The sequence below is a fragment of the Phalacrocorax carbo genome, chromosome 3 (assembly GCF_963921805.1).
Source record: "Phalacrocorax carbo chromosome 3, bPhaCar2.1, whole genome shotgun sequence".
Lineage (NCBI taxonomy): Eukaryota > Metazoa > Chordata > Aves > Suliformes > Phalacrocoracidae > Phalacrocorax > Phalacrocorax carbo.
Genome location: NC_087515.1, coordinates 4,241,450 through 4,262,288, shown reverse-complemented (window position 1 = coordinate 4,262,288; position 20,839 = coordinate 4,241,450). Strand labels below are relative to the sequence as shown.

General features: G+C 40.0%; 1 protein-coding gene across 1 annotated transcript in view; it reads left to right on the top strand.

Moving 5' to 3' along the window:
- Positions 1-20,839, top strand: part of GALNT2 (polypeptide N-acetylgalactosaminyltransferase 2) — a 99,235-nt gene that overhangs the window by 43,648 nt on the left and 34,748 nt on the right. The window contains exons 2-3 of the mRNA XM_064445671.1: positions 10,885-10,975; positions 17,733-17,886. Coding sequence (XP_064301741.1) covers positions 10,885-10,975; positions 17,733-17,886 — 245 coding nt within the window. The remainder of the gene's footprint in view (positions 1-10,884; positions 10,976-17,732; positions 17,887-20,839) is intronic.

The window sequence follows — 20,839 nt, the reverse complement described above, 5'->3', positions numbered from 1 at the left end:
CTGTTAAATGCATCTCATTTTTTTGTTTCCTTTTTTTTTTTAAAATCCTTTCTCCTAATCCAAAATAGCTCTCTTGGAGCCTGTTTCTGTGTCGTGTTATTAAAATAGTCACCTTGTTCCCTTTAATAACAAACTGCAGAAACGACTGCCACGCTTCTGCCTTCACATAAACGTGCATTTCTGATAAATGCATATCCCTTTGATCTCGGTTACATGGGCATGTTCAAATATTTATAAAAGAAAATTAAGCTGGAAAGGGTTTAGCTATAATTGCTTTTCTGTTCTCCTCTCTGTGCTTCAAGTTGTGTGTAAAGGCATGGGATTTTTTTCTTTCCATTCTGCCCCAGCTGGTTCTTGTATCGCAGCTGAAGGACTGCCTGCTGCTTCCTTCAGAAGTATATAGATGGAGAACTGGAAATACCTGGTTATTGGAATACTTCAATATATTTAAGTTATTGTATACATACATTTTAAGATGAGTTCTGCTTAATTATTTAATCCTTTGCTTTTGTTTCAATTATTTAACTCCAGTTTCCTGGAGTTCCAGAAAATACAAGACACTCATGTGTGTAAGTATTAAAATGAAGCACCACACCCGTTGCTTTTTGTGCTTATCTTACCTCTCCTGTGGAAAAGCTTTTTTCTCTTTCTTTTTTTTTTCCCCCCTTCTTCAGAGAGTCAGTGTTGGAGCTAAGAGCAAGTAGTGATGAGTTGAATTCAAAGAGGATTAGGGACAGGTCTTTGAAATACAGGCTAATTCATCAGACACTTCTGATATTGTAGAATTAAGAAGACATGGCATTAAATCATGCCTGAGCATTTGTTGGAGTAATTACCTTCTTTCAAGCAGAAAAATATGTAGTGGCTTTGAGTGATGGGTGGTTTAATGTTGTAACTAAACTTGTAATCCCTTACTTGTAATGGGAGCACCCCTTTCAGCACGTTTTTTCCCTGCTACCCTGGCTGCTGCTTGCATCAAATACCTCAGATAATTTAGTGATTGATCTCATGTTTTAAAAAAAGCCCAGCCAGTGAAATAACACACGCACACGTTCTACACCCCCTGCCCAGCTCACTGTCAAGTCAGCTGAATGAATTGGATCGCCTGATCTGCCACACCAGTGTCTATAAGGGGAGAAGTGGGGACAGTCCCGCAGCTCAGGATGGAGATGTGGTGAAGCCCCTTTCAGTAACAGCTGGCCTTTAAAGCAGCTGACCTGCCAGAGCAATGCTCGCTTTGCAAAGCATTGCAGCAGTTTAAGCTTATGTTGTCCTTCTGGTTTCCTCCTCTTGCTGGACTATTGTTCCATGGGATCTTGCATCTGCTGTAAGTAAAATCAACTGGGATTGTTAAACAGGGGTTTAGTCTAATCTTATTAATTTTTTGAATTACTAACGTGTCTGCTGTATCTCTTGGATCTGAATTGGCTCTGTGTACTTGTATTAAGCTACTTGAATGTTCAGATTTCACATCCTGGAAAGTGCTCAACTGAGAAAATGAATACGTACAGTAATTCTCAAACAAGAGTTATGGACTTTGAAAGAAGCACGGTGAGCAGATACTGTGTGTGCATCAAGCCATGCCCTGCATTTCTGGGACCTGTCACCACTCCTTCTACCTTGACCCATTCCAGAAACTGATCCATTAAAATAGTAAAACAAAAAATTAAAATATTCTTTGCAAATATTATAAAGTGTGGGAAGAGCAGTAGGTATGAGATAGGCATGCTAAAATTAATGCTGCTACCTGGGTATGTACTTCAAAATACTTTTTAATCTGTATGAGACAATCACAAAACACTCCCTGGAGGTGGAGATGGGAGATGCCAAGATGCTTTTAACAAGTTGCCAATGGTAAAATTTTATGGCGTCTTCCTGACCCTTCTTTTTTGCTGTTTTTTTAAGCATGTGTGTAACAGGTCAGATCACTCAACTCCTTTTGACTGAGGATGATTTATGATTAATTTAGTCTTGGAATTTTTTTCTCCATCTACTGCATCTAAAAGAGCAACATAAACACCATTGCTGCTGAGTGTGCACTTACTGTGTAAATCGTGGAACTGTGTGCCTGCACTGATGATAACTTCAGGATAGAAGGCTGTTCTAAACATTATTTTTAAAAAACATGAATTAATTTTTGAAAGAAACGCCTTGTTTTTGTCTCCATCAGCCTTTCCTTTCAGGAATTAAAATTGAGTGATAATAGACTTAGATGTTATCTTGAATTTAAATAATCATTGCAAATGTTTTGTGTTGTTTTATTTCCATATTCTATAGCAGGTAGTGCAGACAAGTGAGATTTTTCAAGACATGATAAATTTAGCAGGTAATACAAGATACCTCCGTGCTGCCATCTCTAGAAGCTGGAGGGATAGAATTGACTACAGGATTCCTTAGAGGTCGGAGGGGTAGATTAGAATAGAGGATTCCTTGCTCTCAAAGTTACTGCTGCGCTTGAGAGTTTACTCTTCCACTAGTCCCAGTACCCTTAAATGTTTCTGCTCCTTTCCCTGTCCCATTCCCCCCACTGCTGGCCATCCACCCATATACATTCACACAGCTTCATGAATGATGTTTGAATAACCTTAAAAAAAACAGCAAAGCCTTTTAGTGGCTCCTCTGCAGTGTTTCCATTGCATTCGTGTTCTTTCTGGTGCGTGAGACTTGTCCCTCGCCTCTGCTGTACTTGTGGAGAGGTGACAGTCTCTCCCACGAGCTGGAGCGAGATTCTCTTGCTTTCTGGTCCTTGGGCACTTCACAGCAGGTGCTGGTCCTGCTTCGGGCTGCGGTCGCCTCTTGGGACACTTCTGCTTGGTTGGTAGGGCTTCTTTAGGTGTGGTAGATTTGGGTTGGCTGATGTTGTTAGAGGTAGCCTCTGGCAAGATGATGCATTCTTACCCACCCATGGTTTGTCTGTGCGGGAGTGTGTGTTATTGCACTGTATTGACTGTCGTCTCAGCTCCAGTAGGTTTTTGGTTTTTTTCTTTGCTGTACAGCTGAAGAAAATGAAGGGTGTGTTGTAGTTTTTTTGGATTTGCGGGTTGTTTTGTGGGTTTTTTGTTTCCTCTTTGTGCTGGCACGCTAGCTTGCCAAGTTTGGAAGGCAAGTAGCGTTTAGTTTTTCTTGGTAGGTGAGAAGGTTGACCACTAACTACTAGAGTGGATGAAATCTCCAGGGAAAAGGGAACATGATTTCTCAGAGGTCACCTGGAGCTGGATACCTGAATTCTGGTACCTGAATGGAGCTGTAAGAATGCTGTGGTGTTTTTATACCTTTAGGATCATGTTATGTGATTTCACATGCTTACAGAAGAATTTATTGTTGTTAAATACTGCAGTACAGTCCAAAATTGCATAGCGTTTGCAGCTAATCAGTTAACTCAGGGTACCTTAAATCGATGATGGCATTTGGTGACAAGTATTGTAGTTAATTTTAGGTTATCTTCAAATTTTTTTAGTTCCCTAAAATATACTGAAATGCAAATCTTAATATTTAACAGCTTACATACATTTAAAAGCCTACTACCTAAATTGCCCTACCTGGGGGTTTCTGTTGCTTGTTGGCTCTCAGCAGTTTAAGTTATTGTGCCCAGAAATCTTAAACGAAGTTGAACCAGACCTTCGAGCTGATCCCATTTGCTGTACAGATAAGTCTTCTGTGGCAAAGTTGGATCAGACCTTCCTCAGAGAACATGTATACAAGAAACTTCAGATAAAGCATTTTTTTTTTGTCTAGTCCATTCTGGGTTTATAAAATGTCAGGTTTTACAGTTGGTTTTGGTACTTCAAATACTGCCTGTAAGCTCTAAAATATGTACTTTTCCATAAGTAAAGGTAAAAATTATGTAGAAGGTAGGGCACTAAGGTGTTTAATATTGCCTGGAGATTACAGCTTATAATAATTGGCATTTTACAAAATGTTTTGAGTGCATTCACTGCGAATATATCTAAACATTTTTCCTATATATGGAGCCATCAAAGTATAATCTTGATTGCTTTTTCTCCTTATTTTGAGAACTTAAAATTGCTGCCTTGTATGCATGAGTGGGGGGTGTACCTGTGTTTGTTCCCCCCTGCTGGAAGCTTTTATTTTTGTTTTGAATATTCAAACATATGAAAGGAATGTACCTTTGGCAGCAATTTACGTAAACTGAGTAAAGGAATAAGAATGAAAATTAAATAATCTTTGCTGTAATAATTTCAGATGTTATATTTAACAGTGGTAATCAAATATTGCAAAGTGTATATATATTTTTGTTGTTCTGGTTACTTATATTTTGCTTATTGGTGTACTTGGAAATGTCTGTTTTATTAATGCTAAGCAAGTTGGCAACCAAAAGAAGTCAGCATTTGTTTACAGGATATTTCCTGCTCGTCTTGCCTGTAAGAATCAGCCTTCCAGGTATTCTCAGAGCACACTTTATCTCAGTTTCATACAAAACAATTCTCCTGACAAGGGAAGACACGGGTGCCCCGTAATGTAATTACATTAAATGGCTAGAGCACTTGCCTGGCTCGTAGGAAAGCTGGATTAATTTACTGCAGCAAGAGAGACTTGGAGTCACGTTTCTGAAGACCTCTTGGAAGGCAGCGAGTGAGCGTTGGGTCGGAAAGCAAGCCGACACGCTAGACTCTGTCCTCTGCTGAAGGTCCTCCTGGGTTAGGAGGAACTGGGACTTCAGAGCCTGCTTAGCTATTCTATATGCATTTCAAGTGATGTCTTATTAAGAGATCGTAAACTGAATTGGAAGGAAAAAAGAGGTATCTATTAAGTGCCAGCAGTAGCGATGAAGATTGGGCTTTGGCTGCGTCTGTGGCTTAGGCAGCTGTCTGACTGCTTGGCTTTGAGTTCTTTTCTTAGGTAACTAAGCTCTGTAAGGAGCCTTCATGCTTGCTTTAGGGATCTGAATTGTAGCAGGCATTAAACCGTTGCAATGCCAAGTGCTGCTCTACATAACATCAAAGTGCTTCTGAGTATCCGGCCCCAAGTACATGATCAGAACAGAAATATATGAAGTGCTGAGAGGAGTGTCTGCTGCAGCGAGGGCACCTCTTCCAAAATCAGCTGGTCTGTCTGATCTGTACTGCATGATGCAGCGAAGCCTTGTATTAGGCCAGCTGGATCAAATGATGCTCTTCGAAGATGCTGCCAGTATTCAGCTTCCTCTTAGAAAATCATCAGTAGAAGAAAATCTGTCTGCAGTTGGCTCTTGGCCAACATCTTAAAAGCAAGTACCAGCACAGATATTAAGCTTTAGCATGTATTTTGTCCCATGAAGCCATATTTCTCGATTATTTTATCCGAGCGTATGCTACCAAGGTAAGTAGAACTTTGGTTTATTCTGTGTAATTCCCCGCTTTGTATTCTGCGTGAACTTCTTTGAAAAATTGTGCTGGTACATGGTGAGGAGCAAAGCAGTTGGTTTGACGTGTGTTTAGGATAGCTGAGTGGCTTTAGCCCTTGGATAGCGCTGTGTGTTAGTCTGTGAGATGTTTCCACCTGGCTCACTGCCATTTCCATGTAAGAAACGATGAACAGCTGTCCACGTAGCATTTGGTGCAGTTATAGCTCCCAACCATCTCCTGTGCCCGAATGTTGTGTGTTGCTCAGCATCTGGTGTCTGTGGGAGGAATGGCTGGTATGGGAGGCACACTCGGCTCCCACTTAAGATGTTTTCAACCACAAGAGCTTTGCCGAAGTCTGTGTTGACTCGCCACTTGTAAGGTGATATCTTAATATAGCCAGGGATGTTACATGTTGGTAAGTTGTCCTCTTGTTGATAGGAAGCCAGTGTAGGATAGAAATCTCTGCTTTAATGAGTTCTAATACATAGCAGTTAAATGTCAAATCTGGTATACTTGAATTAAAGGGGAAAAAAAAGGAAAGTATTGGAAGACATGGGAAAAACTGTAGTGGTTTTAAGTGTTTCTTTTATAGGAGCAATACCTAGGGACTTGGATCAGTTTAATATCTTTTTTTTTTCTGCCAAGTGAAATAACAATTGACAAAACACTAATTGATCTGTAACGCTTGTAAGAAATATAGTATTCAGTGCAAACAATTATACCAAAACCAGAAGGGTGAGTGGTCTTGGAAGATCTAAGTAATAGTAATGAAATTATCCACTAATGTAGGTCTGTGTGTAATTATAGGTTTCCAAACTAAAACGACACTAGTCTTAAATTTCTCGATGAATACGATTGTTTCTTGCTATATAGGTCTAGAAATGCTCTAAAAGTGTGTTTTGAATCTTGCTTTGCGTTTGCACTACCTCCCTCTGCCTTTCCCCTGCCAGTCAGAGCAGCTGCAAATGTGTAACTAATCATTTCATGAAATTGAGTTTGAGATATGACAAAGATGCAGTATGAAACTCCAGTTTTGAGAGTCAGACTCAAACACTATCTGCTGGGTAGTCTTAATGGAGTGGGTGAGTTGAGCAGAAAAGAAAGTGGTAAGAGCGAGGTTTGTAAGCTGATGTAGGCTTTCTGAGGCGTTGTCGTGGTTTAACCCGTTAGGCAGCGAAACACCACACGGCTGTTTGCTCGCTCCCCCCGCAGTGGGATGGGGGAGAGAATCGGGGGGGAAAAAAAGGTAAAACTCATGGGTTGAGATAAAGGCAGTTTAGTAAGACAGGAAAGGAAGCAAAATTAATACTAATGATAGAAGAATATACAAAACAAGTGATGCACAGTGCAGTTGCTCACCACCTGCTGACCAATGCCCAGCCACATCCCAGGGCCCCAACCAACCTCCTCAGTTTTTTGCTCAGCATGTTGTCACACGGTGTGGAATATCCCTTTGGCCAGTGTGGGACGGCTGTCCCGGCTGTGCCCCAGCCCGGCTTGTTGTACCCCCCCTGCCCCCTCGCTGGCAGGGCGGCGTGAGAAGCGGAAAAGTCCTTGACTTGGTGTAAGCACTGCTCAGCAACAACTAAAACATCCCTGCGTTACCAACATTATTCTCATCCTAAATCCAAAGCACAGCACTGTACCAGCTACTAGGAAGAAAATTAACTCTATCCCAGCCAAAATCAGGACAGGCATAGAGAGTTTTCAATGTCCTGAAAAAAAGTTGCTGCACTGCACTCATTAATCAGCCTAAAAACCCCTGTAAAAACCAACAAAATCTATTCAATTTAACCATAATGTATTGTGGTTCAGGTTAGCAAGGAATGTTTTAACAAATTGGTAAGCGAACATACATCACCTTAACCTCTGAGCTTTTGGAGTAGCTCACCACCCACTCTAAATATCTAAAAGTGTTTAGATAACTGAATTTAAAAATTACATTTCATTTAGGTTGGTACATCTAAAATATTTCTGCAGTACTGTTGTAAGGTTTCCCACTGAATGGAGTCAAAAAGGTTACAGTTCAGTTTCTTTGCATGTCGTCTGTTACTGAATCAGGAGTTAATGGGAAACAGTGACATGATGGGTAAAGTTAGCGTGTGCCAAATCCCCGCAACATGCGCATTATAGCTGGCGTGTACTTGTTTTGATGTTGCTATATGTGTCTTGGCCTGAGAAAATAACTGCCTGAATAATGACCACAAACGAACTCTAGTGGCATTCCACGTGTGCCTGATGTTTAGTGTCTGTGCTAGTTCGCCAGCTACCTTTTTATTTTTTTTACTACGCTCAAAATACTTGTTCAGGTGTATTTACAGTATTTACGTGTTTAGTTTGTAGCCTGATATTGCCAGTTTTTTTAGTGTGTCAGGAAAATAGTAGTTTAAAGTATTAAGCACAAATAGTATTTTAATATAGAGAGCGCATTAGCCTTTTCTTTTAATTTTTTATTAATTAAATCTCTCTTGTGTTCTCATGATTTAAGAGCTGTGTCTCCTCTTAAATGGTTTCAGTTGCTTTCAGTCTTGCCTTAAGCTTAACTTGTTGGATGAAAGACTTCTGTTGGTGCAAGCATTGTTGTCTTCTACCAAGAAGATTAGTCATTGTATGCAAGGAGCTTTTTAAGATCACACTAGTAGTTGAGATTTTGTTTCATTCCGAGCAAGCTGAAAAATCAACTCTGTCCTGTGGTGATGACGAAGTAGGAATGTCATTTGACCATATGGTTTATTCGTATGTTGCTGCACCAAATTAACATGCTGGAGCGATTTACAATTAGAGTTGTAAAGAAACTGGTTGTATTTATGTCTATGGTTTCAGTGTCTGCTTTCTTATCCTTTTGTGCCCTTGAGTTCTCTCCAAAGGATAGAACATACTGTTGTCCCCCAAAAGGCGTGGGATGCCCCCATGTACTTTCCACATGCTTTATTGGGTGAAAGTTAGTGCTTAAAACAGAACATCGGTTTTAGCTGAGTTGTCTATGTTAAAAATCATTAAAATGTACTACTTTTGAAGAAGAAAAATTCCACAGAGCCCTAGCCTAGAGCACAAAGGTTCGAGGTTGATCTCCCATACTCTCCTATCACTACGCTGTTTTATAGGCAGGCCTAGGAGGCAAGCTGAATGTCCAGCAGTCTGCACTGGGAACTTTCATCCTGGCAGCTTGACTCCCCCTAGAATTTCTGAAGGCTGTACCCAAGTAGTTTCCTAGAAGCCTCAAATTTATAAGAATTTACAATGACACTTAGCTATTAGATCTCTAAATCTAATAGTAGTTTGTGCTAATTCAAACAAAACAAAAAAAATCAAAACCCCCACGACAACAACAAAACCGAAGTGGAAGAACTTGATAAATAAACGTGCTTAATGGAATGTGTTCCTTGGCTGATAGGATTAGTGGGAAGACAGTTTTCCCCTAAAGGCTTAAAGGGGAGGGAAGGAGAATAAGGAAGCTCTCTGTAGTTTTTGTTTAACTACAGGAGAAATCCCTGTAATTTTTTTTGGCTGCTTAATGGATGTTTTGCATTTAGTTTTCAACATACATAAGTATTTTAAACCTGTTAAAGTAATTTGGGACAGTGAAGAGCTTGGTAGAATTTTGCAAAACTTGGCATTCTTACTGGGAAGATTTTTTTTCTTCCAGCTACGGTTGATACTTGCACTTACTAAGTATTTCCATAGCGTTGCTATCTTTAACCTGATGCACAAAGCCAAGTAACTAGTGAAATACAACTTTCCAGAAGCAGAAAGTTTCTGTTTCAGTGTGCTGGTGGGACGCAGGGCACAGTGGAAGATACTTTCCCTCACCTGCATAAGCCTTAATAATTTTCTTAATGTGCTGGGTTTTTTGTTTGTTTGTATTTTATTTATTTTTATTGCTTTAATCTTCATTTAAGCCTTTAATCTTCATTAAGACCTCCACAAGGCCCAATAACCCAAAACATGAACCATACGATGCATGTAGTATAAGAACCTTGACAAATTTTCTCTCTCTGCTATTCTCAGTGCAGAATTCTGTGAAAACCATGCGTTTGTAGCGTTTCATTTTGTAACTGATACAGTGTTTATATGGCTGTTCTTCTCTGAAAATGAATAACAATTACAGAAAAGCATCAGTATTCAGTTTTGCATTTCAGTGTTTTAAGAAGCCTTATTTTCGCCATTCCCAGCTATTAGTGCCTACCTAATGTAGATGCTTAAGCTGAATTTACATTGGGAAATTCAGACATGCCTGGAGACTTACTGAAATTATATAATTTGTGGTTGAAATGTTCCCCAGCACTAATTTGGTCTGTTCCAACTACGTGCTATTCTACCCAAAGAATTCCCAGGTGTGGCTTAGGAGCTGGGATAGCAGAGACAGCTTACAGTATGCACTTTGTACCCCCTCACCCTGTCCCGGAGGCTCGGGCAGGTTCCTAGAAGGGGTATGAACCATTCTGCACTGCTTGGTTTCTGTGACTGGTAATGTTTCTGGGTGCACTATTAGTATAGGCATGGTATTGCATCTTCTTACGTGATGTAGTAAAGGTGTTGCCTTTAGTGGGGTTGTGCCAATAACCCAATGTTATAGCGGGGACTTCTTCAGTGCAGACTTAAAAAAGGCAACAGAATTTCCTTTGGCAAGTGTGCGAGAATAATAGAAGCTGGTGGGACTCTAACTTGGTTAAATGTAGTGTGCAAATCAGCATACCGTTGCTCATTAAATTTTTTTTTAAAGTTACCCTCTTCTCCACTTCTTCCAAATGCACAATGTGATAAGGACCCAATTTGAGTTTGACATCTTGTATGTTTTTGGTAATGAGCATACAAGAGTGGGTTGGGGTTTTTTTCTCTGTTGAAAGGAAAGCAAGTTTTACAGATTTAGAGTCAATGTTGGAACTTGGAGGGGGGTGTGTGAAATTTATTAATACTTCTCCCCCCGCGCCCCCCCCCCCCCCCCAAGGGGTACTATCAATATTACTGGAATTGCAAATCCAGCGGAGTTGCCTGTGAAACCCATGATAAGCTCCACTGAAATGAATACATGAAAATAGCAACTTGCAGATATTTTGGAAGGCTTTTTCCAATTGGAAAGCTGTCACTGTGGATATAAGTGCTAGATAACATGACTTCTCTTTTTCAGATAACTTTATTTGGCCTATTCCTTGCTAAAGCAGGGCGTTCTTCAGGTTTTGTTTAATCTTTTTGCCTGCCTTGCTCATTTAAGTATTACTGATTTTTCTTTTAATTTATGATTTGATATTTCCTAATATATTTCCTATTTAAACAATTCTTTTTTCTCCCAAGTAAGAATTGCTACATAAATTAAATGCAAAAGCCTTCCTTAATTTTTTGTTCTGTTTATTATGGTTTTCAAGTAGAGAAGGAACTAATGAAGGAAACAATAATTATTTATCTTAAAATCGAAAGTTACCTCTCTTGGACTACTTCATGAATTTAAAATCCACAAAGCTGAGTTATTGCTATTTGCTTTGAAAACACAAAACTTAAATCGATGAAGGAGACTATGTTAAAGATTATGTACTTTTTTCAGGAGGACCCAAATGATATCGACCCCAAAAGGAAAGACGTGCGTGGCAATGATGGGGAAGACAAAGCACAAAGTGTGGAAACGCTACCTCCAGGTATCGCAGTAATGTTTGTTATGAAATATCCATAGCCATAAGACATTTATCCTTGAAAGCCATAAAATACAGCAGTTGTTCTGATTCATTCTTTGTAGTTTGGAAGTGCTAGGATTACTTCAGCAACCTATACCTCTCTATTCTTAAAGGTTCAGCTTCCTTAAACCATATGTGCTTCACTACTCCTTTGGGTTTAAAACCATAGAGAACGTGATTCTTTGCTAGTATGTTTGTATTGTCCTGCAATAGGTTTGAGCTGCTGTAAAAGCCTCTGGTACAATAGTCCATTTCCCTCGATGGCTAACACTGGCAGGCAACAGACAAGTCGCCTTGGGACCATGCTTCCAACTGGAGATTCATCCAAGGTTCATACTTTTTTAGTTTCGTCTGGCTTTTGATGTGGCAGTTCTTCCTGAGTGCGCTGGTGGTGTACCTTATTTTTCTCATACTTGCTCAGTATTTGTCACCTGCTGGCAAATAAAAAGAGCAACATGGATTTTGTTGACTTTAACTAAATGGTCTTGTGCCTTGAGGATGATCTAAGAAAATTGTTAAGGAACCCTCATGTCATATGACTGCTTCCATAAAACTTTTGCTGCTTAACTGTTTCACATCAATGAGATTATGTATGTAACTAGAATTCATGGACTAAGGAATACAGAAAGAGTAAAATGGATTTAAATATTTTCCACTGTTTTTAAAAAACTTTACATTAAAAGGTGAACAGCTTCTGATCAGAGAGCTTCACAACATGTTTTACTCTTCTTCAATTAATCCTAATCTTTGGCTTACAAATTTGTCTTGGCCAAACATTTGAAATACTGTGAGGTCCTGAAGAAAGAACTAAGGTAAACTTTCCTCTAAGCAGCTGGAAATTGCCATCCCCAAGAATGTGTGAGGTATGATTTTTGTTTTACAGTCTTAGCCTCTTGGTACAGTATAAGCTGTTTGACATTCATGCCTTTTTTCCTGTAGCCTTTGGCCTACCTTGGCTTAGCTGCTTTCTGGAGAGGGGAAACAAGACTCTGGTTATTTATGTATGCTTTTTTGGCAAAACGTTTACTTGGTGTATGAATTGAGAAATAAATCCTAAAAAGCTGAAGGGCCTGGCTTACTTAACTTAGTTTCTGGCAGATCTTTCTAAGTATTTTTTTGCCTTAACAGAACTCTGCAAATATTGTCACTGGGATTATAGGTCAGCCAATTTTGCATCTTCCAGCTACTATCCTTATTTCCCATTTTTGAATGTTTTTGTATTCTGGGCCAAACCCTATACATTTCCTGAAAAACCTTCCTTTCCCAGTGTCCCAAAGTAGCCATTCGAGTATTAGAAGAAGTGGGAAGTGTCACAGGTTGAAAGGGAGAGACATCAGAAGTGGGGAGGGTGGAAGCTAGAAGTAAAATTATGTGTAAAATAGAGCAGGTCAGGACTATTTTCATTTCATCTGTTGACTGGTAATCTCTTATGGCTTGAAATAAGAGGCAGGAGACTCATTACTGCAAAGTACTACGAGAATCTCTAGCCAAATGTCAAAGGTTATACAGACAGTTATGCACTCTTAAATCACTATTTCGATTATTTTCAATTCATGTAGGCAAACTTTTGAATCCTTATGGCAATGAAGCTTGGAATTCATGTTTGGGCAGATTTTTTTTTGTGCTGCTTTAAAGCGAAGCAATCAAATTTTAGGAGGGCTTTGGTCCAAAAGTGCCTTGCTTTTCCACTGAGGTTAGGAGACCTGTCGTTTAGGTTTCAGCATTATGCAGTGTAGTATCTTTCAGAACTTCTTGGAAGTAAGGAATTGTTTGTTATCTTTAAAATGGCTTTATATAAAGGTGAAACTGTTGTTTTTTTACCTTCTGTACCTCAAAGTGTATCTATCCTATGTCATTGGTGACTTTTTATATGCTGCAAAAGTCTATTTCTTCTTTTGTGAAAATAGTCATGCTAGCTCTTGTGGTTAGAAGGACCAACCCCAAACTGTCTGCATGGGTAACTAAAGCAAAACTGTATTACCAGTTCTCTGCAATGATAGGAGTTTCAGCAGTTACTCCAGCAGCTCTCTTTGTTACTTAATGAAGGTTTGGAGTCTCTTACTGGCTGTAAGTTGAAATAACCATATTTATATCACATCCTACTGCTTTTAAGCTGTATTGAATCAGTAAGAGGCAGTGCAAGCTATTTAGGGAATTTTGTATCCATCTATTCCTACTTTTTGCCTGCTGCTTGGCTGCATGCAGGTTTATCTGCTATGCTTTTTTCTTCCTCCTTCGATCTCACCTTGAGCTGCTCTTACTGTTATCTGACTTTTCCCTAATAGATCTGATTTATATTGCATATGGTTGACAGGACCTTCTGCTGGAGCCAGAGCCAGGCCTTGCCTCCTTTCTGGCTTCTGAAGCCAAACTCGCTTGTTCTTACACTCACTGGGCTGTCACTGCTTTTCAGCAAATTTAGCCCTATGAAATGGTGTCCTTTTGTTCTCAGAATTTACTCTATGCTTTCTGGACTAGTGTTGCATTCACTGGTTTTAGTCTTGGAAAATGGTAAATGATATATTGGAAATGATTTATATCAAGCTCTACTTGGATGGAAACTGGAATGGAGTACTAAACTAGCACTATTTTTTAAATACAGCTACTTATTACGGAGAAAAAAAAGTGCTTCTTATTTAAAATTGACCAGCTTATTATTAAAAATAATAGCAGTGAATTGCACTATTTTTGTTGATTGCCTTCTCCAAGACTTCAGAGTTGGGAAATACCTGGGACAAAAAGAAGCAGCTTCACCAGATTTCACCTTTTTCTTGTTTCTACTCAGCTTCTCAGGTTCAGAACAGTTTGTAAAATAAGCAGTTCTTATTGAAACCAAGTTTAGCACTGCAGCATACCCTGGTTCCAGGTTCTTAGCCAGTTCAGTATTATTTTTTTTTTGCTGTATTTGACTCTGGTAGCAAACTCTGCAGTTCATTTACTGTTGAGTTTAAAAGATTTATTTATTGTCATGTTAGGTCTCAGTACAGGTAAACACACATTTGCTTGAATTTGAGGTTACAAAGTTGCTTAATTTAAGTTTGGAATAATGTAGTTGCCTTTTCTGATACTCATTCCACCTGGCAGAGTTACTGAAACTTGGGAAACCACAGAGCCATCTAACTCCCCAGAAGAAATTAAACATTATCCTATTTGTGTACATCAGAAATACAACAGAAACAGTACGTATTATTCGAAAAGATTTTGTTAAACCACTTCTAACTTTAAAATGTAGTTGATGACTTCCCTTTGTGACAATTTTTTCAGCAAAAGTAAGGCAGGACTGTGTACTTAAAATCATAGAATCGTTGAGGTTGGAAAAGACACTTAAGAGCTTGGAGTCCCACCATTAACCTAACACTACTAAGTCCACCACTAAACCACGTCCCTAAGCACCACATCTACACATCTTTTACATACCCCCAGGGATGGTGACTCAACCACGTCCCTGCGCAGCCTGTGCCAATGCCTGGCCACTCTTGCTGTAAAGAAATTTTTCCTAATATTCAATTGAAACTTCCCCCGGTACAGCTTGAAGCCGTTTCCTCTCTTGTCCCATCACTAGTGACCTGGGAGCAGAGACCAGCCCCCCCCTCACTCCAGCCCCTTTCAGGCAGCTGCAGAGAGCGAGAAGGGCTCCCCTCAGCCTCCCCTTCTCCAGGCTAAACCTCCCCAGCTCCCCCAGCTGCCCCCCAGCACACTTGTGCTCCAGACCCTGCCCCAGCTCCGCTGCCCTTCTCTGGACACGCTCCAGCCCCTCAAGGCCCTTCTTGTCCCGAGGGGCCCAAACCTGAGCTCAGCATTCGAGGTGGGGCCTCCCCAGGGCCGAGCACAGGGGCCCCATCCCTGCCCGGCTCCTGCTGGCCACACCAGTGCTGACACAAGCCCGGGGGCTGGTGGCCTCCTTGGCCACCCGGGCACTGCTGGCTCATGCCCAGCCGGCTGTCAGCCAGCACCCCCAGGGCCTTCTCCACCGGGCACTTTCCAGCCCCTCTGCCCCAGGCCTGGGGTGTTGCCTGGGGTTGGTGTGACCCAAGGGCAGGACCCTTTAGCTTTGGATCCATGTTTCATTTTCCAGCAGTTGACTTGAGCCATTAGCACTTTTAACCATGTGGGCAGCCCATGTTGCATGTTGTAGTTCATAAAGAGCACAACCTGTTTATGGAGAATGCTTGTGATGTCATCACCCATACCGCTGATGTGAAGCCCTCATGACCTCTTGTGTTTTAGTTAATCTTTCCACTAGATGGAAGGCAACTAGAGGAGTGGATGGGGGTGGCAGTCCCGAAGCAGGCATAGCATTAAAATCCATTGGAAGTCGGGGTGTTTGGAAGTTGAAAGTCCTATATAAATACATTTTAAGTGTAGATTATATTTTGTAAAATGCACTAAAAATCTTTATTTTTAGACTGGAAAAGCAGTGACATGACATGCCCTGTATTTCAGAAAATATTTGACATATGTTCCAGATTGAAGCTGTATTGTAAATTAGAAGCAAGTGTGGCAATATAGTTTAGTTACCAAGGAGGTTGCAAAAGCATTGGGAAATGCTAAGGGAGTGAGTTTTGCAGGGAGATGATCTTGTGATTTCTGCCGTTTCTTCCAGCTGCCCAAATCAAGCCACTCTGCATTTTGTATAGTTTTGTTGCAAGTGAGGTTCGGTGTAATTTTTGTAAATGATTTGGGTTATTTGTAGTGTGTTAGCTGGCTGAGTTGTAAGCTTGTTTGCAAAGTAAGTTCTGGAAATATTTTGAAGAAAGAACTTGAAAGGCTAAGAAAAACTCTTGGCAGTCTGTGGCCTACCAACAACAGCTGGAACTCTCCTTTTGAGAGTTCTTTCAGTAACTGGAGTTTGAAAATCTGTATTTCTCCCTTCAGTTATTTTCCTATAGTTCCACCTCTGGGCTTCTTCACCAAGTCTCTAATAAATGTTCTGCAATCTGTTTTTGTTTAACTCTCAAGTCCTGGCTACTCTGTGTGTGTGTGTGCATGTTTTAACTTCTTTAGGATGGTAATTCAGGTATAAAAATAGTTGCTTAGTATTAACCAGCTAGTTCCTAAACTACTAATCTGAAAGTATGAGCACTTTTACTCTGACTTTACTTGGATGTTGGAAGTTTCTTAAAAACAAAGCAACCAACCCAAAACCATCTCCCCCCCAACCTTGATATTTTTGCCTCCACTACCATCTGGCAACCAAATCACACCTTGGGTCCTGGCTGCTTTTGTAGATGAGCTCCTCAGATGATCCTGAGATTATAGAGAATTTCTAAATAAGTTGGTGGTATTGGTCTGGTTAAACATCAGATAATTATTTTGTTTAATGATGGAAAGTGTTCTTTCAATATCAGAATCTCCTAGCAGGAGTTAACGCACCATAGTTGGGGCATGGCTTACGGATAGAAAGCTGTAAATGAGGCCTGCCTTGGTTTCCATGTCCTGCAGGTTGAGAGACCAAGCAACGGGAAACCTTGAGACATCTGAGCAACCTCTGACTCTTGTTAAGAGCTGTTAGTGTTCCCTCCATGCGTATCAGCTTAGTTTAGGATATGTCTGAGCTGTAATATTTGTCTAAAAGCTGAGCTTGAATGGAGTGACGTATCTACAGCCTGCTACTTCCTGAACTTAACTGAAAGTACCTCAAAAGCTTTGTATGCTAATTATGAAAACAATTAATATTAACTCCTCTTATCTGTAACAAACAGTGACCCAAAAAGACAGCTTTTGCTTTGTATATTTTTTTTAATGCCAACAACTTGCTGTGTTCCCCACAACGTGCTTGCAGGAGATTCTCATACACATCTGTGTTAAAACAAGAATGTCTGTATCACATTAGAGCTTGAGCTCTGATTTTGAGTTAAAGGTGGTATAAATTTGCTGTAGCTACCATAGGTTTGGCTGTCAATAAGCAAAAAGTAAATGTTCAACCAAAGGGAAGAACTGATAGTTTGAAGACATTTTGTAGGTATCATACCGTTGTTTTATACCTGAATATGGTGAAAATCCTGGAACTTCATTCCTGGTGGCTGGATGCTAATCTAACTTTCTGTGTTAGTGCCACAACCAGTCACATAATAACACGGTCCTTGTTAAAGAGGGATTAATCTGTGAATCAGTTCTGATTGTAAAGGAGGTTGCAGTTATGTCGTATTGGAGAGCAACCTAGTGCCCCAGCTGCATGAAGTGCTGGTTTTTGAGAGTAATGTTGCCTTATATTTCTAAAAGGCCTGCTGCCAAATGGTTTGATTATAACTGACTGTGTTTTACTTATGTAATGAGACAGTAAATGAAATTATAAAGTCTTTGAAGTCTGGACTGGATCTTAGAAAGTTACTTGGGTAACTTTATAGCCAGATCATCTGCCATATTAGCACTTCTCAATATGTGGAGTTTTTCTTAATTTAAATGGGAATTGTGGTAGTTGGGGTTAAAAAAAAAAAAAAAAAGCAAACAAAATGGACAAGATGAAGCATGGTCTGGTGATTACTTGTATAAATTGAGATCTGTAAAATTGTTCAATTTTATATTTATTTGCAGGGTGTTCTAGATGAATTTAATACGCAAAAGTGACTATTGATGTTACACTGTTAACAATACTGTTGAGGTTTAATTACTTTGATCCAAAATTAAAACCCAAGCTGTTTCATCAGTTATGTTTGGATTGCTGCATGCTGTTCTTTAAATTATGAAGATTGTTGGATATTTTCCTGTTTCTCTATTGTAGGAAAAGTTCGGTGGCAAGACTTTGATCAAGATGCTTACGTTGGGGCTACCATGGTGCGATCTGGTCAGGATCCGTACGCCCGCAACAAGTTCAATCAGGTAGAAAGTGACAAACTGCGAATGGACCGAAGCATTCCCGACACTAGACATGATCAGTAAGTGCCAAACTGAGCCATGTTTGACTTGGATTAACTTCCTTGTATTTATGGCTTTGAGCAGCAGGAGGATTTTCTAAAGCAGGAGCTCTCCAGCTTTCAAAATGACAGGAACAATAAACTGTGGTGCGTTCCTTAAACAGTGAGTTAAAGAACAATGAATCTTATTCAAGCTTTTCTGTTTCCATGACTTCCATTAGTGTGTATTCTATATCCAAACTGGTGCTGCATTTCAGTCTCTCTTTGTTCCTGTTTATCTGATGACTTTTCTTGGTTTCTACGCTTTTAAGTCTCTCACTGTGAGGGTGATCAAACAGTGGAGCAGATTGCCCAGAGAGGGGGTTAAGACCCCAGGCTTAGGGATATTCACAGCCTGCTGTAGCTGGCCCTGCTTTGAGCAGGGAGCTTGGACTAAAAGATTTCCAGGGGCCCCTTCCAATCTCAGTTGCTCTGTGATTCTGTTCTTTTCGATATGTGACGATTGTCAACTCCAGACCTAAAGGAATCCATTTTATGCACACCTCAGCGAACACAGGACAGAATTACAGTTCAGATACTTAAAAGCTTTTGCTATGTCAGACTGCTTATGCAGATCCAAGAAGCAGGACGCTTCACAGTAAGGAACAATATTATTTTCTTGTGGGTAGAGAAGACTTAGGAGGAAGTAACTCAAACCCTTTTAAAATTGATCTTGTTTAAGCAGAACTGATTAATATTAAAACAGTTGCTTGTTAGGACTTCCATAACTTAAAGAAAAATAATAAAAGCAGGTTGAATTTGATTTTAAAAACGAGGCAAACATAGTCTCAAAGGACAAAATTAGCCAACTGTGTACAGTTAATTTCCCTAACTGATTCTGCAGTTAGGATGAATGTGCCTTCACAGTGTTGTAGGTAGAAGAAGCTGGAGGAGACACCAGAGGGAGAGAGAAAAGGAAGGTGCCTGGTTTTTCTCCATAAAGCTCCTTAATCAGGAATGGCATAGCGAAGGAGATTTGTGTAGAGACTCGGACACTTATTGTGTCAGCTTTAAATTCCTTGCAAAGTAGCATGGTTTTAGGTTCCTTTAAGCAGATGATTTGTAGATAGAGTAAAGCAAGTCTTGTATAATGTGCCATTAATTGAATGGGAAAGTAGGAAGAACTTAATGTTTCACTTGTTGCCACGAAAGCAGTGAAAAGCATGATGCCCGTGTTACACTGAGGAGTTTAAAACGACTTTTGAGTTTTCTTCATCACATACTCTTTTTTCACAAGAAATGCATTCTAACCTTTAGGCCACATGCTCTTTTCCCCCAAGAGCAAAGCTCAGACACCAATTTCTGGGATCTTCTATAATTCAGATATGCTGAATTTGGAATTTTAGTAGATATTTAATAACCTCTGACAGACAAATGCTCTCCTTTCGAGAAGAACTTACATAAGAGAGATGACAGGAGACAAATTATATGAGAATAGCTATATTTGTCAATGTTGTGATTATACGCTGACCTGCCTGGGTTTTTTCACTAAATGGAGCTGGAAAAGAACCCTGCAATGGAGGGGGAGAGAGATATTTCTAGGCAAAGTCTGTGTCTGTTCTGTGATTATTACTTACTTTGTCATGGAGTAGATTTAAGTGCCCATCAGTCTGTAAATGGTCATCTCTTTAAAGAAAACAACAAAGCAACCACATTCCACCACTACCCCCCCCGACCCCCACCCCCCCAAAAAAAAACAGCCCCAAAAAACCACCAGAAGTGGTCTGTGATCCTTTCCCTGCCATGTTGCTATTATTTTTCCTTCTATTTTAGGAAGCTGAACAAGTCACGTGAAATATTTGTTTGGGAACTGTGCAGTAGAAAGAGCAATAGCCATGGGAAGAAGAATGTTCAGATCTGAACACGTGATGCTTGGAAGCATGTTTTCAATAAAAGCAGAGGCAACTGGGTTAAGGTTAAGATCTCTTATGGAGCTGTTAGAATCTTTGTTTTCTTTCAGAGAAGAAACCTGGATCAGGAAATACTTGTTTTGCTTAAGCAACTTCTTATTAATTGTATTGATGTGTCTAAGAGGCTGTTTGACGTTAAAATAACTACATAATAATATTCAATTGCTAAAGTCATCTAGGCTGTTTAGAAGCAGTGTATCAGGATTTTACATTAGATACATAAATGTGTGTGTAATTATGCATTTCTTTTCATACGACATTGGCCTTTTCATACGACATTGGCCTTAGCAGCATCAGGTTAAGACCAAAGTTTTGTACTTCCTTTTTGTGAGAGCCTGTCAGCAGTACTAGAAAACACTTTGGTTTGCCCGTTTAAGCTGCTTGCCTTTATTTTAAGTAAAAGGGAGAAGTGAATAGCAGGCAGATACAACATAAGAAAGGAAGCAGAGAAGGTCTGAGCACGACTGCAGATTCTCACTCCAGCTGATGCTCACAACTGCCATTTCCAACAGCTTTCAGAAGCCTCTGGGTTTCCTTCTGTTGCAGTCAGTTTACGATGTGTAACTGAGAGCTGTCAGGGTAGATTTTGGAGATCCAGGAAGTGAGTGTCACAGTTGTAACAGGAAACTTCCAGAGCTGTCCTCCTGTCAGTGTAAAATAGTCTCCCAAGTGGGATGAAGGGTGAACTACTCCGTGGTTTTTGTGGACCAATGTCCACCACGCTTACTTTGGACCAGGGGTTTCTGATCACGTCTCTTACCTGAGATTCTTGAGAATTACTGGTAAGTACTTTAGCTGGACTAAACCATGTTTCCTTTCTTATTTGGCAACTGTTAGAAGCTTCTGAGCTCACACTCAAGTCTTATCCTTAACTAGAGAATAAACAATCTTTCTTGTCTCTTTGGTACCCAGATCTCTGTTGAGGTGAATGTTCTCCTTGCACTGATTAAGGTGGATATTTCTGTCAAAAAATGGTTTCAACAAACCATGGAGGCTTCAGAAGATTTGTTAAATGATATGAACTA